This window comes from Saccharomyces mikatae, assembly GCF_947241705.1.
Source record: "Saccharomyces mikatae IFO 1815 strain IFO1815 genome assembly, chromosome: 15".
Lineage (NCBI taxonomy): Eukaryota > Fungi > Ascomycota > Saccharomycetes > Saccharomycetales > Saccharomycetaceae > Saccharomyces > Saccharomyces mikatae.
Genome location: NC_079270.1, coordinates 509119 through 533364, shown reverse-complemented (window position 1 = coordinate 533364; position 24246 = coordinate 509119). Strand labels below are relative to the sequence as shown.

General features: G+C 38.5%; 12 protein-coding genes across 12 annotated transcripts; 4 read left to right on the top strand and 8 right to left on the bottom strand.

Annotated features, from left to right (window-relative positions):
- Window positions 1-269: 269 nt before the first annotated feature.
- INP53 (phosphatidylinositol-3-/phosphoinositide 5-phosphatase INP53) lies at window positions 270-3596 on the bottom strand (the record flags this gene model as incomplete). Its single annotated transcript, XM_056225745.1, has 1 exon — window positions 270-3596. The coding sequence occupies one exon, from the start codon at window positions 3594-3596 to the stop codon at window positions 270-272; it is 3327 nt and encodes a 1108-aa protein (XP_056079533.1).
- Window positions 3597-4038: 442 nt separating this feature from the next.
- Window positions 4039-5856, bottom strand: LEU9 (2-isopropylmalate synthase LEU9; the record flags this gene model as incomplete). The annotated part of the gene is made up of 1 exon (XM_056225744.1): window positions 4039-5856. The coding sequence occupies one exon, from the start codon at window positions 5854-5856 to the stop codon at window positions 4039-4041; it is 1818 nt and encodes a 605-aa protein (XP_056079532.1).
- Window positions 5857-6436: 580 nt separating this feature from the next.
- Window positions 6437-7498, bottom strand: RGS2 (GTPase-activating protein RGS2; the record flags this gene model as incomplete). Its single annotated transcript, XM_056225743.1, has 1 exon — window positions 6437-7498. One exon carries the CDS (start codon window positions 7496-7498, stop codon window positions 6437-6439), a length of 1062 nt encoding a protein of 353 aa, XP_056079531.1.
- Window positions 7499-8909: 1411 nt separating this feature from the next.
- Window positions 8910-9773, bottom strand: VAM3 (SNAP receptor VAM3; the record flags this gene model as incomplete). Its single annotated transcript, XM_056225742.1, has 1 exon — window positions 8910-9773. The coding sequence occupies one exon, from the start codon at window positions 9771-9773 to the stop codon at window positions 8910-8912; it is 864 nt and encodes a 287-aa protein (XP_056079530.1).
- Window positions 9774-10424: 651 nt separating this feature from the next.
- Window positions 10425-11276, bottom strand: PIN2 (Pin2p; the record flags this gene model as incomplete). Its single annotated transcript, XM_056225740.1, has 1 exon — window positions 10425-11276. One exon carries the CDS (start codon window positions 11274-11276, stop codon window positions 10425-10427), a length of 852 nt encoding a protein of 283 aa, XP_056079529.1.
- An 820-nt stretch (window positions 11277-12096) lies between these two features.
- On the top strand, window positions 12097-12489 carry OST2 (dolichyl-diphosphooligosaccharide-protein glycotransferase; the record flags this gene model as incomplete). Its single annotated transcript, XM_056225739.1, has 1 exon — window positions 12097-12489. One exon carries the CDS (start codon window positions 12097-12099, stop codon window positions 12487-12489), a length of 393 nt encoding a protein of 130 aa, XP_056079528.1.
- Window positions 12490-12755: 266 nt separating this feature from the next.
- On the bottom strand, window positions 12756-13694 carry RAS1 (Ras family GTPase RAS1; the record flags this gene model as incomplete). Its single annotated transcript, XM_056225738.1, has 1 exon — window positions 12756-13694. One exon carries the CDS (start codon window positions 13692-13694, stop codon window positions 12756-12758), a length of 939 nt encoding a protein of 312 aa, XP_056079527.1.
- Window positions 13695-14686: 992 nt separating this feature from the next.
- On the top strand, window positions 14687-15670 carry CRC1 (carnitine:acyl carnitine antiporter; the record flags this gene model as incomplete). The annotated part of the gene is made up of 1 exon (XM_056225737.1): window positions 14687-15670. One exon carries the CDS (start codon window positions 14687-14689, stop codon window positions 15668-15670), a length of 984 nt encoding a protein of 327 aa, XP_056079526.1.
- Window positions 15671-15916: 246 nt separating this feature from the next.
- KTR1 (alpha-1,2-mannosyltransferase KTR1) lies at window positions 15917-17098 on the bottom strand (the record flags this gene model as incomplete). Its single annotated transcript, XM_056225736.1, has 1 exon — window positions 15917-17098. One exon carries the CDS (start codon window positions 17096-17098, stop codon window positions 15917-15919), a length of 1182 nt encoding a protein of 393 aa, XP_056079525.1.
- Window positions 17099-17710: 612 nt separating this feature from the next.
- Window positions 17711-21007, top strand: NUP1 (FG-nucleoporin NUP1; the record flags this gene model as incomplete). The annotated part of the gene is made up of 1 exon (XM_056225735.1): window positions 17711-21007. One exon carries the CDS (start codon window positions 17711-17713, stop codon window positions 21005-21007), a length of 3297 nt encoding a protein of 1098 aa, XP_056079524.1.
- Window positions 21008-21411: 404 nt separating this feature from the next.
- On the top strand, window positions 21412-21930 carry SMKI15G2460 (uncharacterized protein; the record flags this gene model as incomplete). The annotated part of the gene is made up of 1 exon (XM_056225734.1): window positions 21412-21930. One exon carries the CDS (start codon window positions 21412-21414, stop codon window positions 21928-21930), a length of 519 nt encoding a protein of 172 aa, XP_056079523.1.
- Window positions 21931-22158: 228 nt separating this feature from the next.
- On the bottom strand, window positions 22159-23122 carry RPS7A (40S ribosomal protein eS7; the record flags this gene model as incomplete). The annotated part of the gene is made up of 2 exons (XM_056225733.1): window positions 22159-22587; window positions 22979-23122. 2 exons carry the CDS (start codon window positions 23120-23122, stop codon window positions 22159-22161), a joined length of 573 nt encoding a protein of 190 aa, XP_056079522.1.
- Between the last annotated feature and the right edge of the window lie 1124 nt (window positions 23123-24246).

Genomic DNA, 24246 nt, shown 5'->3' with positions numbered 1-24246 from the left:
CTCTTGCTTGTACATACCCATCAATATTTAATCTATGGTCAACTACATTCTGATTTTTTCCAGCTGTTGCCCGAGACGCCCTATTGACACGCACTCTCTTCCAATTATTCAATAAGAATAATCAATAATAATTCAGACAGAAATTAGACTAGGACAACTTCCGAAAATCGACTCACCTGCTTATTATCTAACATTTCAGGATAAGTTAAGTGATTACTTAGAAAATATACAGTGAAAAACAATCATCCTCCCTAAAAAACAACATGCGATTATTTTGGGGTCAATGGCTGCCATGAATCTAAAGTCATATGGTTGAATTTAGCTTTTTTCTCTAGCTCAAGGGGATTTTCATTGGATAATGAGGTCTCTGACTGCCTATTAGCATCCTTTGGTGCTGTGAAAGATGGTGAAGGAGTTTGTTGTCTGGTAATCTGCGCTGAGTGTGCAGTTTCAGCAAGGCCATTATATAGATCAACCTTGGATGACATAGGTGATGTCAAATTACTAGTACTTTTTGGAGTTAAAATATTCTGATTAAATCCTGGTGGTGGAATTCGTCTATTCTGTGCTAACGGTTTCTTTGTTTGAAGAACATTTCCCACAGATGATGACAGTGATGCGGTTGAAGTTTGTGGTGTTAATGAGTTTCTTTCTGATATTGAAGGGGCTGGTGCTGATACAGATTTATGAGCAGGCGGAGGTGGCGGACGCAATATTGGCTTGGTGGAAGTGTGAGATTGGCTAATATCTTGAGTTCTGACAGATTGTAATGAAACCGATGCTGATGAAACAGGTGATGAGGAAGCAATGCTGGATGTTGCAGGTTGTGCCATTATTGGATCGATATCTAGTAGAGAATTTTCGGAAGAACTTTTAAACCCATCACTACTCCTGTCATCTAGGCTAAGATTGAGAAGTTCGGATATTAAAGAACCCGGTTCTTCAGGATGCTCTTGCTTATATTCAGCGAATAAACGTTTCTTGAGGGATAGTCTCTCCTTGTCATCAACAAAAGTAATTTTTGCTCTATATGCCGCGTAGACTGGCCGATGGTCGCTAATCATTATCGGAGCGTCTGAATAAGACAAAGGAAGTAAGTTATCTCCTTTATAAATAATTCTATCCGTCCAAGATGGCGTTCTCTCCTTTTCAGAAGAATCATAGGTTCCAGTACCTGGATCATATTTATAAGTTGGACGGAACTTCAAGGTTGGTTCCTTAAAGCCTTCAAATACAGTGCCTGAATTTATCCCTAGAGTAAGTTGATCAAAGTGTAACAATTTTTCGATATAACCTTCATCTTGGTTTTGTAGCTCTCTTCTAACGTCCTCGTTCGGTAGATTTATTCTATAATTCATATCACCCAACCAGAAGATGGAATCATGATGGGGTATCATCTTTGTTCTTGTAAATGTTATGCCTCTGACTATGCTCTCATAATCACTACGACGCTCCTCAACATTTGTGGCGCCCGCCGCAAGGTGAGAGTTTATAAAACAGAATGAAGTGGCACCGTACTCAAATCTTATAGACACTGCACCTTTGTTCCCGGCCATACCCCTAAAACCAGTCTTTTTGGTGGCACCCTCAACCTGCTTTACGTACTTAGCTTTATCTGCTTTAACAAAAAATAAGATCAGTAAAGATGTCATTTGTTCTACTCTCAACAACAGGTATTTATCATCATACTGATTTAGGCAATCCCCAACCAAATTTTCCCAAAAAGAACTTTTTGAGTAATCAGCGTTCAAAATTGAACCTGCAGATAATTCTATAACCTCTTGGAAACCTAGAACAACAACATCTGGTTTGAATTTTTCACCAATCGGAAATAGCCATTTTGATAGATCAACCTTTTTGGTCGCGCCGTTAACGTTAAATGATCCTATTAGCAAGTTTATATTAGTGGTGGTAGTGAAATTGTCAGACATACTTTGCAACTTAGTACTGACGTATTCGTTCACAGGATCATATAGCTGGACTGCTTTCTGGTATGGTAACCTTCCCAGCAAAGTATCGATATTTTGTTGCTTTTCTTTATCCATAAAATTGTTAATGTATATTCTGCTGACTGATTTTGTGGCATCTGATAATGCTCCAGCAAGTGACATTTTACCCTTCCTAGAAAAAGAGGACTTTAAAGCATTTGTACCGGTATATATCTGGGAGATTTGGTCACCATGATCAGCCCATAGGGTGTTGTGTTTGGAAACAAAATCATCATCGTCGATGAAAGAATTTGAACTAATCAATCGGAAATCTTCGAGAAAGGTCCTAAAAGCGGCTAAGGATATGATTTGCTGAGCTAAATTTGTTCTGTCCAAACAATCTAAACAGTTTGTTCTAAATATACCATGTTGCTCGGAAATGTTCTTTTTTTCTTTAACATCATAAGAATAATAACCGGAAGATAAAAGAGATTCCATTATTAATGGAATAAGTTTTCTGACGCCAGAAAAGCCTTCCTGCGAAGTCTCTTTGTGAAAATCAAATTCTGTTAAAAATACATCTTTGTTAAAATTAAATTTCTTTGAATTAGTCAAATGCTCTTTGTACCGTTTTGAAAGTTCGATCTCCGAGGACTTTGTAGACAATAAATTAACAACATGGACAGGCCCATACTTGACTACTGATTTCATGATGTGCTTATCAAATACTGGTTGAGTGGCTTCAAATGATCTGGTAATTTGTACTCTTGGGTTGATTAAGGACGTACCTTGCTCCCAAAATACAGGTATACTGCCTCTAATTTGTGTAAAAGCATAACAATACTGGCTAGAGTACATAATAAACTCTGTTTCTACAAAATTGGCTACATTTGCCTCGTCATCAACACCGCGTGCATTAAATCTTGTGCCTGCTCTCTTCCAGCTTTGTTTCGAAATAATTGTAACAGCGACTTTCAATTTCATAACGTACGAGACGAAAGTTTCAGCAAACCCACGAATAACTGTAGTCAAAAACCCCTCATCATCTAGGATTTGTTTCAAATTTGTGTCCAAATGATCTCTATAGGTTATCATTTCTTGCATCAGAAAAGAGTTCCACATATATTCTTCTTCATAGGTGTCTGTACTCAAAGAGTGTTGACCATACCCACGATGCTGTAACGTTGATGTTAAATCAAAATCAGAACTGTAGTAGAAGGATCCGTTGGATAATAGTTTTTTCAATTCGTAACATGGATGTTTTGGTAAGGCGTCTTGATATTCGGTAGAAGCGGTTTCAGGTAGCACAGGATAGCCTGAAGAATCGATTTCAATGAAATCCCAACTGTCATCATTTAAACAAAAAAAATCAACAGCAAAAATCTTGTTCACAGTTTCCCCTGGACATGGCTGTGCAACTTTTGATTTACCAGTAATGGCACCGACAAACAATAGACCGTTGACCTCAATGAGACCGATGACACCAAAAATCTCATGTGATGTAAGTCTTTTGAAACCATATTTTTTCAAGTCATTTTTTGGTAGAAGCTCAATAGCACATAGAGGTTTATCAGATGGTTTTTTCCCAACTGGTTTAAGAACAAGAGCATACGAGTCGGACACAATAGCTAGCCTTCTTTCAGGTTCTTTAGAAATAAAGATAAACATTTTATAAGGAATGGGGAACTAGATATTCTCTGGACCGGTATGTTTCTTTCTTCCTCTTACTGCTAGATTCTTCAATCTTAAATTTAATATTCGCTTTCTTCTGTTAACAAAGTTTCAGGGTTCTGTTGGTTCTCTCAACAGTTCCAGTAATGCTCGAAAAATCCCTATTCAGATCCTCTTCAGATTAGGCGGTGGCCTGTGTAGGGTGTTTCACGCAAGAAAAAAGTAGCATGGAAAAAAATAACAACGAGAAAATATAAACGAGAAAAAGCATTCTGAAGATAGTAAAGAAAGTAGTAGGAGGACTTAGTGGAATCAGTCATTTTTCTTGGCATGAATTAACTTGCGCAATGTATCAATTGTAAATTAAAAAATACATCATATATATATATATATATATATATATATATATATAGCATGACTAATTAGAAGTCACATCAACTTATTCTTCTGCTAGTACAACGTCCTTGGAATGGATTATATTATTAACAGTAGCAAATACTGCCTTAATAGATGCATCCCCAGTGTCTTCGGAGACACCAATACCCCACATATTACTGGCAATAGGATGATTATCGTTCTTTATATAGGAAAGGTTTATGAAAGATGCAGCTTGGTTTGTAGAACCAGAACCTAAAGAGTGTTCGGAATAGTTCTGAACGCTAAACTTAACGTTCAATAGATTGGATAGAGCATCCACTAGAGAGGAGATGGGACCATTACCGTAACCTTCGATATTAACAACTTTGTCATTAATTTCAACTTGGCCCACTAAGGCTCTACGTTCTGAGTTCAATTTTTTGACTTCGTAATTCAACAAAGTGACGTATATGTGTTCATTGTTGTTGTAGTTGTAAGTTTCCTTAAATAGTTTTGTAATTTCTTCGGACTTTAACTCCCTTCCTAAGGCATCCGCATTCTTCTGTAGAATATTGGAAAAATCAACTTGCATTGATCTTGGTACATCTAACCCTAGCGATCTCAAAATGACCCAAGCAGCACCGCCCTTGCCGGATTGTGAGTTGACCCTAATGACAGCTTCGTAATCACGCCCGATATCCTTTGGATCCAATGGTAAGTATGGGATCCTCCACTGAGTTTCTCCCTGGGCTTGTTTCTTATTCTGAATAGCGAATCCCTTTTTAATTGCATCCTGATGTGAGCCGGAAAAGGCAGAAACGACCAATTCACCACCATATGGAGCTCTTGGAGAAACTGGAATTTTGTTACAGCGATGGACAATTTCTGAAATAGAGGTCAAATCAGAGAAATCCAAATTAGGAGAGACACCCTGGGTGTACATATTCATGGCAACAGTAACTAAATCAACATTACCTGTACGCTCACCATTACCGAAGAGACAACCTTCTACACGATCAGCACCTGCGAGCATACCTAATTCCGTAGCAGCAACACCGCAACCACGATCATTATGACAATGTGTAGCAATACAAACTTTTTCACGTTCAGTGATATGTGTGGCAAAATATTCAATCTGATCAGCATAAACATTTGGTGTGGCTGTTTCCACAGTAGAAGGAAGGTTGAAAATAATAGGATTTTCCTTGGAAGGTTCCCAGACTCTCTTGACCGCTTCACAAATCTCTACAGCAAATTCACCTGGAGTATCACTGAAGCATTCGGGAGAGAACTGATACGACCAACGAGTAGCTTGTTGTGAGGGATCATCTTTAGTTAACTTCCTGACCAGCTTTGTGGCTTCCACGGCTTTTGAGATGGCTTCTTCTCGAGACATATTGAATACAATTTCGCGGAACATATCACTTACCGCCAAGTAGACATGTATAGTGGCCTTCTTGGCGCCAGTTAACGCTTCGACGGTTCTTTTGATCAAGTGTTCTCTAGATTGAACAAGACACTGGATACTAACATCATCTGGCGCGTTTTCTACAGCATACCTAGTGAAGTCAAAATCTGTTTGAGATGCAGAGGGAAAAGACACTTCGATTTCTTTAAAACCGATATTGATTAGCTTATGAAAGTATTCTTTTTTCTGAGCCACAGACATTGGGTCTGGTAAAGATTGATTACCATCCCTCAAGTCAGTAGACAACCAGCGCGGAGCCTTTTGAATAGTTTTGTCGGGCCAAATTCTGTTGGTCATCTTTGGTGGCACAAACGCCTTATATTTTACCGATGGGTCCCGAAGCATATTTTTATAAGTCAATTTGACGGGTGGAATAGACCTTCTTATTTTACTAGCATGTTCAGCTAGCGCTATGAACGAATGTTTTACCATGGCTACGCGGCTACACTATGATACGGCGACACTATTATTCTAAGGAAAAGACCCCTATGCGACGAGAACAAGTTTTATTAATCCGAGTTACAAGTAATTCATTACCGAAACCTAGAAGCCGATCTTAATAAATCAATTAATGTGAGAATAATATCTATGTTTTAAATCTGAACTTTTTTTTTTTATTTTTTTTTTCATTTTCGAAAGGCCAGGAATAACGAAGAAAATGTGAGTCATTCACTACGACCGTTACCGGACCTTGATGGCAACGGCACGCGGCATTGAAAGAAGATAATACCATACAATGAATGAACTATGTGGAAAAGAGAAATTGCACTAGCAAGCCAAGGTTTGCATGATGACTGCGTAAATTTCGCTTGATGAAAAACTATGCCGAATGCTCTTATCTTAAATGTCTACTTATTATATGCAATGTCAGATACGTAAAATGAAATGGGAACTAAAGTTACAATCAAAATGAGTGGGGTGATATGAAGTGAATTTAATTGAGCTGAGTTGAAGTGAATTAAATAGGAAAACGGACTCTCTGTCATTTGCCTATTTATAACTCTAATCTTAGTTAATTGATATCATGCAGGTTAAGCTTTTTGAAGCCTTTTTCAACACTTTTCTCCTTGTGGTCAATCGCTTTATTGATTAACGGCAACGGCGACGAAGAGGATTCTGTGTTTTTAGATGACGACGAAGACACTGTAGTGGATGACTGTTTGGCTCTTTTCAAATGACGTTGGATATTGTTGTTATAATGGCCGTAAAATACACCTGAAGGTTGTTTAAAAGATCTGCGTTTCTTGGTGAAATTCAGTTTTTGTAACAAACCCTTCCCTGAGCTGAGGATGCTTGAATTGTGCAATTTTTGGAAATCGCTAGCCATAGTTTTTCTGAACTTCGAACTGTCAGTACCGGTTGCTGACATTGACCCATCTGGTAGAGAAGTGTAACCGCTGTTCTGCGACTCGACTGTTGTGTCTGTAGACGTCTCTTGAATAATTGCTGCTAAACCATTATTACTAGGCTTCTTCATGTAGGGATTTCTGTCTGTGGAAATATTATCCACGCTCAAGGGCGAAATGGAAACCGTGGTCCCATTTTTATAATCTTGTCTCAGAGTGGAATCATTGCTGACAGCGTAGGTAGAGCGGTATTTTTTGTCATCAACAGAATTTACAAACCTATGGTACCCATCAACCAACAGACCCATCACGTGACTTATCGCGAACAGCACGTCTACGTCGCTCGGTATTTTGTTATTAGCGTAGCACTCCTCAAAGATTTCTCTAATATCCTGTGAAAAGTTACATTCTTTAGGCGAGTCCACGGCAATGTATTTTACGTATAATGACTTATTCCAAATCGCTAGAAGCTTCTCTTCGCTGATATTTCCGTTTTGTTTGAGCTGGAGGAACTGATGCGCTCTTTCAAAAAACTCTAAATTTTCCTCGCAATGTGCCCTTCTCAAAAATTTATAGAATTTGTGAATTGTGTAAGGCGAACGTATACAACTTTGATGGTTTTTTCGCGATTGAACTAGGGCTATCTTGTCACCTTCAGCACCGCTGGCGCTGCGACTACTCTTTTCTAGCGGTATCAAGATGTCGCATAGGCTTGGAACACTCGCCATCTAGCATGTGCTGACTTTTCTTCCTGTCTCCTGGGCTTTTCTGATAGTATATCAACAGTACTATATCTAAAAGAGGTTTTGACAGTCTTTATATGCACGATCCTATTATTAATGCAAAAGTCTTTTCCCTTTTCTCTCCCTTGCTCCGCTGCTTGATTCGGTAGCTTCTAGTGATCGTTGTTGTGCTTTTGTAGGATAAATGTAATTAATGTCAATTAGTTCAGGCTATATGCAATGAGAATGGTACAAATGCTCTATAATAATCGTATGTTATGAGTCTGATTACTACACCGTCTCAAATATCTCTTTCCAGCAAGATTTTTTTCAACCCCATGGAGACACCCAAAAAGGATATACAGAAAGATACAAAACGTGACGACGTCATATATACGTATCCGAAGAAAAGAAAAAATAGTTAATTATATTTTTTCTTCTTTCACATTCCTTTTTCTGTTTGTGCTAAACTGAACACCGAGTTGCTTCGATCGGGGTACCTGCCTACTTTTCTAGCGGCTCGGTTCGGATATTCTTCCCGAAGCATTCAACGCAACCTTGTTCCTCATTCTTCAGCAGCCTTGTATTGAGTGAGCGACTTTAGCTGCAGCGGCGTGAGTGCGCGCTACGGAATCCTATAGGGGAATGTTAACCCAGCTGGACCGGAACGCCACAGTAGAATACACATTTCTGTAAAGATTTTGCAAACATAAGAACCACTACTGCCAGGCCGTGGCGATCTGATTGTGGTCCGATAGGTGCCTACATAATTAAGATATTTATGCATGATTTCTTTTTTTGCTTGAAATTTCTGCCGTTTTCTTCTGCCAGTTTAACCCAGCAGGTGCTAACTTCTATCAAAGGGACAGTTTAGGCCCTGTACAACAAAAGTAAAAATAAGATAAATCAGAAATAGATAAGAACTCATGTTTTCAGGGCGCCAAGGGTTGCAGTCAGAGGACGACGCATAAACTCTTTTGTTTCTCGATAACGGTTAATATCCGTAAATTGACCCTGAAAAAAAAAGTTAATGGAAGAAAAACAGAACGGTTGCTTTTTACATAGTCGGCTAGAATTATTTTTCGACGGGCGACGCTAATAACACTGGTTGGGATTTACGAGGCACTGCGAAAAGATTAATGTAGATCGTTGGAAATAGTAAAAAGAAAGAAATAAAGGGTGCGCAGCAGCACCTGCATCTTGAGCTACAGGTCATTAAGAAACATAAGGTTTGCGTGCATGAATTTTTGAAAAGCATTACTATGATGATTCTTAGGCCAAAAAAAGGCGGCGAAGGAACCCTTTATCAAGGAAGATAACAAAGTAAATGCAATAAAATAAACTTACACACTCTTATTCTCGTATAAAGATTGGGTCTGCTAGAAAGTCTGTGTTCAATGAGCGTTTATTAAAATTGCTAGCTTAATACGGCAAGGAATATCACCATGCACACAACTATAATAATGATTAAGGTGACCTTTCCACATTTGTTCCGGTCTCTTTGATGCTGGTCCGCTCTGGTTAACTGCTTGTTCGCGTTCTGCATGTTGTCATGTAAGTGCGAGATATTCTCATCTATGGTGGTTACCTGTTCGCCCTGTTCTTTCACTAGTGAACCGAGCTGGTGGAAAATTGCATTAACCTCCTGTACAGCTGTATGAATGCGTCCTATCTGTTGGGATCGTTCTTGGTGAATGATAGTTTGAAAATCTAGTTCTTCCTGGGATAACTCTTGCTGTTGATGTTGATGTTCTTGTTCTTCTTCCTCTTGTAGCTGTAGTTGGTGCTGGTTTTCGTCATGTAGTAACGGAGTCTGCTCGTTCACTTTTATAGAAATATAACTGGACTCAGGATCTTGTCGCACAGCTTCAGTTCGCGGATAAATATCGTTTCCTCCCTTGAACGTTTTTGGCGGAATGGTAGCCTTAAGAGGAAACAAGTTCTTTCTTTGATTGTATGATTGTTGTAGGGATTGGTATTTCGTCTTCAGGTTCTTGAAATCACCTGACAATTTCCCATTTTGATGAATAAGAATGCTGCCTTCAATTCTGTCCCTTACACTGGTACAGTTCGGTATCAACTCTGTCTCAATCGTGTATCTCAGCTCCTTGGAATCCCTTTTAGAACCTATTTTGGCGCATTCTTTTTCCAATATTCGTGACTGTTCAGCGAAGGTCTCAATTAAATCGCTTATTTCCTTGGTTTTTTGGTTTGTTGAGGATTGTGGTTCAAACCGGGAGTTGTCCTTTGAAGATTGTGCTTCGATGTCAAAAAAGGACATAGCCTCAATTTTTCTGCACGGTAGGTTAGTTGACTAATTTGCTGGTGATAATATCGTCGTTTTCTTTTGTGCGTACTCAACTCCTATATTCGTGCGTATATATTGCTTTACTTTAGAATCGTAATTCACTACAAAAATGGACATACAGTTGTTACTGCGCTTCTCGCGGAAAAAATAAATCAGATGAAATTGGAAAATGATGCTGAACGGATATTATCATTTGGATACAGGAAGTATAATCTACCGAAATGACACTGTGTCCCTATCAACACTTTGTGTAGCACCATAACGCACGAACGAATTGCCTTCATTCCGAAGAATACAACTTAATATACTGTACATATTTAATAACCAAGAGACATGTTTTTTACTTTTATTTAGCGCCTCCAGTTGCTCTCTGAAAAAAAAGCTTCTTTCTCCTAAGTCGTCTGCTATTACGCAACATTTAAGCAAACGGTATCAACAGAAACCTGCCAAAACTATGTCTTCTTTCTCCATACTGTTCTCTCTAGGCGTAAGGCTACATGGCTACCCTTGAAGGTGCACTTGATTGGTCCCTGTAAAATTCAATAACGAATATATCATTCTCTTGGGCGTGTAAAAATGCTGGCATGTCATATGTGAAAAAAAAAGTATACTATTCATAAAATATTAGTAATATCTATCGTTTTGATTTGGGTTATACCCTCGATATGGTTGGTAACTTTCAGTTGGATACGGACTTCTATGGTTAGAGGAAGGAACATTGTAACTGTTTCCTTGAAAGTCATTAATATTATTATTATCATTACCGTAATAATAGTTCTCACCGTAATCACTAATATCGAATACTGGTGGTTGTGAAGTAAGATGAGTGTCGTTGGTGCTAGGGTTACCTGCATTGTGAATAAACGAACTTCTGGCGTTATATTGAGGTAGAGGGTTGCTATTTTCGGATGTGTCTTCGTCATACACTAGGGGCGCTACCCTACTAGGGCTGTGTCCTTCCTTGCTCCTTTGTTTTTTCTGTTTCCTTCTTGTTTTCTCTTTCTGTTTTTCCAAATCAAAATCTTCCTCCAATTCATAAACTTCATTACTGGGAGTTTTGACCTCGTCGTAAAACGCATCATCTTTCGCATCGTTCCTATAGTATGCATTCTCAGGTTGTTGTATAGGTTGATAAATGACAGTAGAAGGAGGGACCGCACCCATATTGGCCCTATTGAACCCTTCATTTACGGGCATTCCATTATTCTTATTGTTAGCATCAGAACAACGGCAACACCAACATACAAATTGACCTATTCCTGTTACTCCTTGTCTAAAACAAGTCAATAGTCCCCCAATTAACCAAATGACTACTATGCTTGCTAACACAATACCCACAATCGCAATAATTTTACATGCTTTATTGTCCATACAGGTGTCCCAAGTTCGAAAACTTTTTCCTGTACTTACTACACCATCTGTAAACGACGATCTTGGAAAAAGCGGTACTATTTCTTTCAACTTACAAACGTTCATTGTTGCATATATGCTCGAACGTACTTATGTTCTATTTTTGAAAGTTTCCGGTGAAATTATGCTCTGCTAAAAATAACAATTTTAAGATAGTATCTTTTTGAGTAACAACCTACGGTAATTATTTTCTCGCCTACAGTAACAGACACGTAATATATGAAATGCTGTCCAAACTTTGACCTGTAAACTCCTTCCAGGCTTTTCTCTTATTCTAGAGTAAAAAGTGTAATACTGTTATATCCTGAAGCTTCTCCGAAGTTCATCATTTATATTTTTCCTTATTTGGTTAAAAGAGAAGAGGCATTTTCCCACAACGAAAACAAGCGTAAAAAGGGCCACATTCGTAGTCGAAAAAAAGAAAAGTAAGCGTTTAAAGATTGTAGCAAAAAATTAACTGAGAAATCAGGACACTTTTAATTCAATTGATCTTAGTAAATCAGCATATTAAAGCGGTTTTTGCTTAGTTAGTGTGGTGGATGCTTTCGCTGGCAGTAGTCACTTATAAAACCAGAGAAATATATATGTAACCGATGGAATGACTGATATTACTTAACTGGTGGAGCGGGAGACAAATTCGGAGGAAGTGTTAGTAGCATGTTCATTTTATTTGGTGATACTCATTAGCTCATGTATAATTTCTCTTGTTGAATAAGTGCAATGACTGGGTGTATATTGCCATTGGGAAAATCTCGGTGAGAATGAAAATAGAGAGAGAATAGCATGTTTTAAAGGATGGAAAGAAACAATACAACCTGCAATAGAGGTAAACTTTATTGTATTGTAACGGAATAGTGAGAAGCGTAAGCAAGGATATACGGAAAATATGGCAAAAACACCAAAAGCAGGCACGCCAAAAGCGCCCAGTACATCATCTGCGGTTCTAACAGATTTTCAAGAAGCATTCAAAACTTCCAAGAGGGCATACTTTGCCCAAATTGACAAAAATCCCAAACTGAAACTAATTGACACATTCTGTTTTTTCTTAGTATTATTGGGGTTGATCCAATTCACATTCGTTATCTTGATTCGTGATAATTTTCCCTTCAATGCGTTCTTAGCTGGTTTCATTATTTGTGTGGGACAATTCGTCTTATTGATGAGTTTAAGGTTACAACTGTCTAACAGTTTTCCAGGCATTTCAAGAAACAGAGCTTTTGGTGAGTTCATTGTCGCTAGTTTGATTCTACATTTTGTTTGCTTACATTTTATAAATTGAGGAAGTTTGCCGGCGTGCTTCGATCATGCGGGTGTGTATAGTATGTATGCTTTGTATGAAATAAAAGAAAATATTACAATTGTACAATTACAGAAAGCTTACACAATATGACAACTAAATTGATTGTGAGGTGATGGTGAGACGCGTTCACTAAATACACGGCATAAGGGAACAGGTGTAAATAGGCATTGGCACATTGACTGAAAAGGTGAGAATAAAGCAGTAACAGAAACCGCATTATACTAAGGAGGTTAGGTTTGGACATTTCAACAAATAACACAACAACCGCTAGTTTTTTTCTCGTTGTCTGAATTTGAGTTTGTTTGCGGACCGGTAGACTGCTTGCTCCTCGCGTTTAGAGCATTGCCATGATTACCACGACTGTCATCATTTTGATTTCTGTTACTGTTATTGACATCGTGATTGTTGTTGTCTTCGTTATCGTCATTGTCATAACTGTAGTTCTTCTCACCTGTTCCTTTATTATTTTGGATATTACGATTAGAAATCGGCTTTGGATTAGAACTGGTGCCATCGTGAATCAATGAATTATCAGGTGCATGAGTTCCATTATTCATTACATTTTCATTATCCGTTGCAGATGTAGTTACGTCTGAATGTTTTGTTTTGTTTGGATTGGCTGCGTCATCTGGTTGATCATTCATACTATTGTATTGGCCACCATCGTCCCTTACCAAACGAATAAGACTATAAAACGCTTCGTCTACATTAATCGCTTGTTTGGCAGAAGTTTCGAGGAAGGGTGCATTTAATTGCTTTGCTAGGCGTAGTCCATCTTCGTAAGAAACCTGCCTTTCATTTTCAAGGTCTAGTTTGTTACCTACCACGACTACTGGGATGTAGTCAGAATCTTTCACCCTTTGAATTTGCTGATAGTAGGACAGCAACTCATCAAAGGAATTTCTGGAAGTAACAGAGTAGACCAGTAAGAAACCTTCCCCCGTCCTCATGTACTGTTCTCTCATGGCAGAATACTCTTCTTGGCCAGCCGTATCTAAAATATCTAAAATAGACACTTTGTCGTCGATGACTACTTGTTTTCTGTAAGAGTCTTCGATAGTTGGATCATATTCGTCCACGAAATACGACTGGATTAATTGAATTGTAAGAGCGGATTTACCAACGCCACCTCCACCAACAACTACTAACTTATACTCTCTTATTGCTGATTTGTTTCCTGGCATGCTGCGCTATGAAAAAAGGGAAAATTCGAATTATCTGTTCAATATTTAACTAGCAATATCAATGACAATTGCAGTAATTATTTAATCATTGCAAGAAAGAACAATATAGATGATAATGGAGATACCGTACAAGAAAATAAACTACATGGAGAGTAATGGGCAAATAATGAAAATCCAAAACCATTCAATGGGAGAAATAAAAGGAGAAAAAAACTTTAGAAGACATGAAAAATTCATAATCTTGCGATGACTTGAGAAAATAGGATGTCAAATTCCCATAGACGTAAGTGTAGTGGATATTTCCACTTTCTTTTTTTGTGCTCTTTTTCCACGGCTCGCATTGTGCCAATGCGAGTCTTTCCGCCACTCTCTACCGACAGGGCAACGGCGCAGAACTTATTAATCCAAAGGGGTGTTAAGCGAGAAAGGATATATCAGTGCGGGTAACATATAAATTTGTATTTCTTCTTCGTTTGGCGCTACATTGTGTTTGGGGTCGGTAGAGGGCTTATTATTAAATAACAACGTGCTTCCGCACAGGTTGAGCCAAAAGACTGCTAAAGGATAGTCATTCTTAACCCATATCATGGTCATTAAATTTTCTGTTATGCGGAGTAGCGAAGTTTGTGTAACAATCTTCTGGGGGATCTTCTATTGAAATATCGCTGCTTACTGCCCCAAAATATCCGTATGTAAGCTTTATGCAGGGATCAGTTAGGCGGCTATTTGTCTACACCCATTCATCTTGCATGACTGGTTCTCCGCCTAACGCAAGTAAGCAAATGGACAAATGGAGAGTTAAGTGAAGATGCATGATGGTGTATTTTCTTATGTTTTATTAGACGTAATTGAACTGCATATATAGACAGGTATTTAGGCTGTGGTGGTAGCCAATATTCATTTGCGATTGTGAGATTCTTTTTAAATGTTTTATCTTGGGTTATACTTGTTGTGTAACTTTGATATTGTCCGTAAACGCCATTGTGTCAGTAATGTCTTCAGACACTTCATTATCAGAATCTTCATTACTTAAAGAGGAGAGTGGGAGCTTGACTAAGTCTCGTCCGCCTATAAAGTCAAATCCTGTACGGGAAAATATCAAATCGTTTGTGGCCGGTGGAGTAGGCGGGGTATGTGCTGTGGTTACGGGTCATCCCTTCGACTTGATTAAGGTGAGATGCCAAAATGGTCAAGCAAATTCCACAGTACATGCTGTTAAAAACATTTTAAAAGAAGCCAGAACTCAGGTGAAGGGTAGCGTCTTAACCAATTCGATAAAGGGGTTCTATAAAGGTGTCATTCCACCTTTATTAGGCGTTACTCCTATATTTGCCGTTTCCTTCTGGGGCTATGATGTTGGTAAGAAACTGGTCACTTTTAATAACAAGAATGAAGGCAGTGGCGAGTTAACAATGAGTCAAATGGCTGCTGCAGGATTTATCAGCGCCATTCCCACCACTTTAGTGACTGCGCCAACGGAGAGAGTTAAAGTTGTCTTACAAACCTCTTCTAAAGGCTCTTTCCTCCATGCAGCAAAAACAATCGTTAAAGAAGGTGGTATATCTTCTCTGTTTAAAGGTTCATTAGCTACTTTGGCAAGAGATGGGCCTGGCTCAGCTCTCTATTTTGCTTCTTATGAAATTTCAAAGACTTACTTGAATAATAGACAACCTCGCCCAAGTGTAGGTAAGGATGAACCGGTTAATATTTTAAACGTGTGTCTTGCTGGTGGTATTGCTGGTATGTCGATGTGGTTAGCCGTTTTCCCCATAGACACTATAAAGACCAAATTGCAGGCCTCTTCCACAAAACAAAATATGATATCCGCAACGAAAGAAATATACCTACAAAGAGGGGGTATCAAGGGATTTTTCCCTGGCTTAGGCCCAGCTTTGCTAAGATCTTTCCCAGCTAATGCGGCTACCTTTTTGGGTGTGGAGATGACGCATTCTCTGTTTAAAAAATACGGTATATGATTACTTCACTGTCGGTAAAGCATCATAGCATATTTCTCATCATCATCTGACAATTTCTGTGGACATTTTATTTGTTCTCGCTTGATTACACAATCTAGTTCAATATGAGGAAGAAATGACCTATTAAAACTGTTATTAAATACAAATATGATGAAAAACAGTTATTATATATTCCATTATTTTAAATAAAATAAATAAAACAAGTAAAAAATATACGAAAGCCAACGTCACACTGTTATAGAATTGCTAGCCGATGTGTTTCTGCCAACCAGTAGGTTTACGCAACATGTTCACATTATAAAATTTACTAGTGCACGAATAACTGTGCCAAGTAAAATCTTGGTTTGGATCACAGTCACACTTGTTCATAATCCTGATACCTGTGTCTATTGGACAGGAGTGGAATGGAACATGGTAATAACCAATGTCACCAAAATGATGAATTTCAGAACGATCCAAGAACAAGGCAGCACCAATAGAATGTACAGGAGCATCACCCCACCTTTCATAGAAAAATCCACCATTTTTATCTAAGTGATCAAAGTATGCGGTGTATGCTGGAGATCTCCATAAATCCAATGATGCAATTTCAAAATTAGACCAAAAATGACACAAATTGTATGAAAGACCCTCATCGTCACTCACAAAGTCTAACATATTGTTTTCATGGATAAGATCCGGATGTAACTTCATGAATTCACGGGTAGTTTCCCATAAAGTGGGAATGGTAGCTTCATACTCCTTGATAGAAATGGCGAAGGCATACTTTTTTTTATTATCTTTCATGAATTTGAAAACATCGTAGTTGATATCACAGTGCAACTTGATATCAGGTTCTACACGCCAATACCAATCGTAATCATTCAACAAAGGATGCTTGTAAAAGAAACCTGATTCAAAACGACACATATGTCTGTAAGAAATGGAATCACCATAGATGACTTTATTATCGCGCATTTCTTTCCTCACTTGAGCAGCTTTTTCTTGATCAATCCACTCAGGAAAGGACCAATGCTCCTTTGGGATGACACCGTATTTCGTCGTACCACTAACCAAGGCAGTTGTAACGTTCTTGAATTCATCAGTGAACTCTTCGTCATTCAAAAAGACCCAATCATAATTGAACTTGGAATTGAATCTATCTTCAACCGACTTGATAGATTCGGCCAATGAATAAAGATCTCTATTACGTACCAAAGTAACAAAAGTAGCCTTTTCACGAGGACCTGAATACTTTGGTACATCCACTGTGAGGTATTTATAGCCTGAATCAACGGATTGTACGGTTTGGTATTTCGGAGTGAGAGATTGACTTCTACCATATTGAGCACCATGAAAGAATACATAAACGGCAAATACAGCAACCAAAAGTAGACCTAATTTTTTATAGATAGGCTGCTTGCTAGCTGGGACCATGATCTTCGCCATCTTTTTTTACTTTATCCCTAAAAAATATTTGTAGAATACTTTTAATTCGCTTGCTTAACGACTTGTATGTGAGGAAAAGAAACAAGCTTTAGATTCGAAAAACTTAATGCGTCCACTTATTATATTGAGTATCTTCAAAAGAAAAACAAGAAGGCACCACCTATAATAGATCTTTAGCAGGTAGTTACGCTGGAGTATTTTGCGTTTACGTGTGCGGTTCTCGTTTACGTGGGACGTCCACTACTTTTTTGGTGTTACCGTGGTAAATAGTGAGTGTATCAAGTTGTACGATACGAGATTTACGCTGCGCAAAGAAAACCGCCTATATTAAAAATAGTCACGTGATTTGCGCCCTAATTAATGCCCTAATTACAAACCCTATTAAGAATAGGGTTTGTCACGTGATTTGTTATTCGTATTGTGTGATGTTTGGCAATTTTTCATTTTGTTTTTTCTTTCTAGGTCAGATCCCCATTACATCAAGAAAAACTAGAGAAAGGAAGTGATGAGAGACCAAATAAGGAAATAGAGTCTGGTGGTGCGAATACAATTAGGATATTCACCTTGAAAAGGTAAAGAGGACGGAAAGTGTGCAACTATTATTTGCCATTTATGCCTGCAAGCACTGCTTCTGTTATGTCTTCACCGCGTGTTGGAAAGAGGTCATTCTCTTCGACTATAAAATCGTTCTTCACAAACTCCAATAATAAACAGCCGTCGAATAAAAAAGTTTCCTATTCAAACCTTCCGTACTCAAACCATTCAGAAGAATCCGATGTTGGTAATACATTGCATGTTAAAAAGAGAAAGAGGATGCCTGGTACATTGCAGCACAGTGAGAGCTTAACCCAAGACAAGAATAATGCACCAATTATAATATACGGAACTGATGACACTGAGAGACCGCCGGTTCTACCGATATTGCCCATACAAAGATTGAGATTATTAAGAGAGAAACAAAGGTTGAGGAATGCACGTGAATTCAACTTGTTACAATCTACTAGGTCACCTTCTGTTACATCTTCGGTGATATTAGACCATCAAAGTAAAACCGATGACAAGGACTCGTATCTACGCACGTCATCCACGCCTTCCCCAGTTAGGAAGGGATCCTGTATTGAGTTGTTGGTAGGAGAAAGCGATGGCAACACCACCGTTAGATTGCCCATGCTCAAATCACTGAAAAATAGGACTAATAGAAAAAGGTTTCAAGGACAATCGAAGGGGGCCGTATGGTCAGTGAACTTTGAATATGATTTATCAGAGTATGATGCTATGCATGAAAAGGATCACAAGAGTAAGATCACTGATGCTGGCGGTGATCAGACAATTGCCTGTATCAAAAATAACAGTATAAGTAATGACTTAAACGGAAATGTGGCTACAAATCCTAAACCAACGAGTGAAATCGAAGAGCTCCGTTCGGATATTAATTCTAATAGGTTATCCAACCCTCAAAAAACCCTACTTTTAAACGGTCCAGCTTCTGTAGTTGCCAAAAGTCCAGCTGTGCAGGATGATTCTGTGCATACTACAAAGTTGTTTGATACGCCTATACTAAAGAAGATTGTTGAGTCGAAAAAGGACAAGGAGAGTATCGTCCTACCCACCATCGGTTTTGACTTTATCAAAGACAATGAGACGCCCTCGAAGAAAACTTCTCCTACGACATCATCATCTGCAGGTGCAGTCCTTAAATCGAGTTCAACTATTGGGGAAAATAATAGGTCAACGGATACTGCTCAAAAGTCCACGTTATCATTCAACTTTGGTAAGAAGAGTAGCGAACCTAAGGCGGCTGAAAATTCTGTCCCTTCTTCTACATTATTTAACTTGAGTGGCATATCAGATTCAGCTTCTTTGGTTAATAAACCTTTTACATTTGAAAAGCCTCTCGAAAAAGATGGAGAGCGTACCAAGCGAGAAATTCTTACGTTTTCTTCCTCTAAGCCAGAGTGTGCCTCAGACATTACTTCAAAATCGACGGCATCAGCATTTGCTTTTGGCAAACATAAAAGTAACAGCGAACAAGGTGGCAGCATAGGTGATGATGATAATGGACCAAGAAGAAAAAGGCGCGCTCCTGTTAATGAAGATACAAATTCCGGGCCCTTATTTGATGTTGATATAACCAGTGGCCATAAAGATGCCAAAGAAAAGGAGCCGGAAAATGTCACATCGGAGAAACCAAGCTTTCTATTTAGTTCACATAAGAAGCAGCATGGTCATGCACCATCTTTTGTCTTTGGGAAAGAGTCTGATCAAACGAACAAGCCAGACTCGTCTGCCCCATTCACCTTCGACAAAGCGGCCATTGCGAAAGAAGCTTCCGCAAACCCAACCCAGATTCCTCCTGCAATAGCCAAGAATTCTACCTTCACTTTTGGTCAATCAAAGGGTGCAGATAAGACTTCAGAAGGAACTGCGACTTCCGCAGTTCCTTTTTACAAGCCAACGGAGAAATCAAAAAGCGCCTCAACTTCGGCTTCTGCAGTCAAGCCCTCGTTTTCGTTTACCAGCAAGCCAGCAGATGCCCAAGCATCTGCTGATAATAGCTCGTCCAAAGCCACATTCTCTTTCACCGGGCCTCCTCAAGAGGATCCATCCATTGCTTCAGAGCAAAAAAAGCCTTCGTTTATGTTTGCATCGTCTTCGAAGTCCGCACAACAAAAACCTTTGTTTTCATTCGGTAAACCAGATACAGCGAAAGAATCACTGGGTGCTAAGGCTTCTTTTGATTTTACTAAATCATCTAACCAGAAGACGGATGAAAAGGTCACAACTCCATCTTTTGCATTTGGTGGACCGGCCACAAATCATATTAAGGACACTAACACAAAACCATCCTTCAATTTTGGAGCGCCTGGGTCGATTAAGGAATCTGCTTCATTGGTAGCAGGAAGCACTGAGAATATATCCAATGGATTTTCCTTTACTAAATTTAATGAGAACAAAGAAAAGTCCGTCACCCCCACGTCTTTCTTCAATAGATCCACTTCCTCAACACCAGTTCCTGTTTTGGGTAAACCTGCAACTGATAGTAACAATGCAACATCTAAATCTGCATTTTCGTTCGGTACCGTAAACACTGATGCCGCCAATGCTTCCGCAAATTCTACATCATTTTCGTTCAATGCCCCTACTGCCGGCAACGGAACGACTACTACAGCTAATAGTAAGCCAGGTACCAGCATGGCAGGTGGATTCAATTTGGAGAAACCAGGTCAAAATATTATCAACAGTAGTAGCAATGGAGGAGGCTCTGGATTTAATTTTTCGAGACCAGGAACTGTTACGAATGGTGTAACCTCTGATCAATCCTCTATCAATACGGGGAGTAATGGTGCCGGAGGCCTTAACCCCTTTACATCGGTGACCACTTCAAGTAATACTACTCCATTCAATAAACCACCTCCTGTAGGTACACAAAATATCAGTGCACCTTCTAATTTCAGTTTTACTGGAAACAGTTCCGCACCTGGTGCTGGTTCTGTATTTAATATGAACAATGCTAACAATAACACTGTCTTTGGTGGATCTAATACACATCTACCGCATCAATCTCATAATGCTCTCAATACAAATAATTCATTCACACCATCAACAGTTCCTAATATCAATTTTGGCGGGTTCAATGGTGGAATTGCTAATACCGCCACCGGTTCGTTAAAGCCAAGTGACATATTTGGCGGAAATTCAGTTTCTAGTCCTAATCCAGGCGCATTGAATTCTTCATCTCTTTTCGGAGGGCAGGGTATGGTATCGAATTCTTCCTTTGGGCAGCCACAGTTAGCCTCGAATCAAATGGGGATGGGAGCAAATAATGGTATGAACATGGGTATGCATGCTGGTAGCGGTAACGTTATGGCGAACAGAAAGATTGCAAGAATGAGGCACTCCAAAAGGTAAATAACAGGTATATAATTAGGATACTTATCCTTCAAACTTATACATTGCATATGGAGCTTCTTAAAAAGTTTTAAATAATTGATTTTTTATTTAATGGGATACTTGACAAGCTAACGAATATTTTGTTTAGTGTAAGAAAGCTTAGAAACAGGAGTTTGAACATGTTCGATTATGAATTGGCTTCCTCCCAGCCTATATATCATAAAATATCATCTTCTCAATAATTCACAAGTAAAGCCTTTGATCTGCAAAGCGCTCTTTTTTCTCGAAAAAATGTAGTAAAATAAGGTCGGATACGACGTTTACAAATTTGATGATCGTTCTGTATAAACCCCAGTTGATTAATTCTGCCACTTCCTGATAACTTTGCAGACTATAAAATTGACGATACTTTGAGGTCACAAATGGATTTGAAAAGGAACTGGTTACGATGGAAAATTACAATAGGTAGTGGGCCAGACAGTGTAGTGCTTGATTTCCCATCATTTTTAGTTGGATGTGCATTCGCAACAATGATGGGACCAATTCTGCAAAAGCTCATAGGTAGACTTTTAATAGGTTTAATAAATGTATGCAAATTCTTAGTTATTAGTGGAAGCATTGTTTTTATTGTGGGGCTTGCATCGAAGAAATACACATACCAAGATTTTAAAGTAAGTATAAAAAGATCAGAAAAATCAGACGGAATGGAGACTGAACCAAAAAGAGTTGCGAAAAGATCAACCGTTCCAATGGAGAAAGAGGATGAAGTAGGATCTTATAATTACTTCGAAATACCTATAACGAAAGAAGCACCTACTATTCCTTATGTTAGTTATGATGGTACCGACATCCTTAGAAAGCCATCTAAAGACGCTTCCAGCGTAGCCCTATCTAATTCCAATAGATACGAAAATTTTATAAATATGGCACAACATAAGTAGATGTTTTGCATGAACGTCTATCGATTCAATGACAATCAGACGGCCGTCATGAAATATATATCAATGCGCATGATAATCAGATGATTTCCTATTTAGTCATTATAAGTGTATATTATTCTTTATTGGAATTTGAATTTTGGAATTTGGAATTTTTATTATCTTATTGTGCTATAAAATAAACAAAGTTGTTATTAACTAATAATAAAGATTTAGATATTATTATATCAATTAATGAGTTTCACTTGGAATTTCGAAAACAATTTGCTTACCAGTCAACTTGTTGTAAACAGCTTGGAAAGATTCCAATTTGTAGTCGATTTGTTGGACATCCTTGGAGTCTAACAAGACCTTTTGGATCTTGTTACCACCAACCAAATATCTAACTCTCTTACCAACAATTTCAGTTGGGAAGACTAAGTCTTCCAAGATTTTGTCATGAACAGCAGTCAAAGTTCTGGATCTTGGTCTCTTTTGAACTTGTCTAGATGTTCTAGATGGCTTTGGCAAGATTCTTCTTTCAGCCAAGAAAATGACATGACGGTCTTGGAATTTCTTTTCCAATTCACGAGTCAATTTGGTTTGAACCTTGTGGAAACCAGCCAAAGATGGGACTGGAACGAAAATAGCCAAAGCTTTCTTACCACCAGCAACGTCGATCTATTGAGAAAATTAAAAAAAAACGAATGTTAGTAAGCTTGATTAAACAATAATTTTTTTGGGATATTGGAGAGTTAAAACCAGTAAGTTTCAAATAGTATATGCATGGATATCATCGCTAAAAATTTGAGCTGACTGAACTACTCGCCTGATTCTTACCGATGAATGATACACGTATTCAATCATTGCCTTTTCTAGAATATTGAACTGGGCCCCTGTTCATTTAAAACCACATAAGACGTAATCACTATATTTGGGAGGCAGTCAGTCAAACCTTTTTTCTTCTGGTTTTATCTTTTCTTACTTTTCTGGTTTCAAACATTTTGGTCTATTCATTCCTGTACTATTGTTACTCTCCATTATTAATTTTATATTCAAATTAATTACATACTTCTCTGATGGACTTGAATTGCAAAGGTCTCAATTCAGCTTTCAATTCTGGAGAAGAATTTTCCAATTCAACAAAAGCTTGAGCAACTTGTAATTCCAATTCAGTTGGAGCTTGAGACAAAATCTTGGCTTGTGGAGCAGACATGTTGTTCGTGATGATCTTTCTTCCTTTCAACCTTCTTGAAAAAAGAGATATATATCAAATCGCAAGGACCAATTTTCTACAAAACGCTAATACGTTGTTGCAATGTAATAAGACCAGACACTTTACCAAGTTTCCAGCGTACAAACTGGATTACTGCATAGTGGTTTCACTAGGATATTCCTGGCAAGCGCTGCCATACTGTAGTCCACCGGTGTTCGCAAGAGAATGATTGCTAGGCAGAAGCAAGACCAACTACGCGGGCTCCACCGGAAAGAAGAACAACGTGGGAAGCGAGTGTAAGATTGATTCCAGGCAGAGCGGTATCCTTCTGTTAGGCGGTAAGCTACTTCCCGCTTCATCCTACCGCTTGAATCCAGACATACTCCTCGCGCACGTACTTCTTTTCCGAAGTAATTAACTTCGGGATTATTAAATTTTTCACTTCTCTGGTATATCAGTATGTTTGGGTTTAAGAGGACTTTTATTATGTGTATGGGTCTCTATTTTTGGGACAGTCAATATTTTGGTATCGAGCACCTTTCATGTTGAAGCCGTACGATGAAAAATGTGCGCAATAAGGCACCACAATAGGCATCCATGCAAGTCCGGTAAGAACACCGAGATATTCTTCTATAGATTCTATTTGACCTCATAACTTTGATAAGGGGCACTGGATTGAGTGCGTCCACCTTCTAGTGATTGGTAGTAGCACTTAACCATTATTACCCTTGCAAAAATTTATGAAAAGCAAGAGAATAGGGACTCAAAACGGTCCTATTTGCCACTTTCGGCCGTAAGCCACTTCAGTTTTTAGCACTCATTCTATTTACCGAGCTTTTCCTTACAAAGTAAAACAACTCCTCATTTCTGGCCAAAACAAAATAGTTTATGCCTAACCAACATGTGCTAATTCTTTGGTAAGATTGCTCAAGAACTCCTATGAAATGAAATAGCTACTGATGATTCTGCCAAATGAGAATCCATGCACAAGAAGTGATTGAATTTTTCAAATATGCCATACTAATCATAGCTTGATAAGCGCTGTGTTATGTGTTGAACTGGAGGTGCTGGCAGTTCTTAAAAATCATGCACTATTTTACATAGTGGGAGTACCGCCCCTCTTT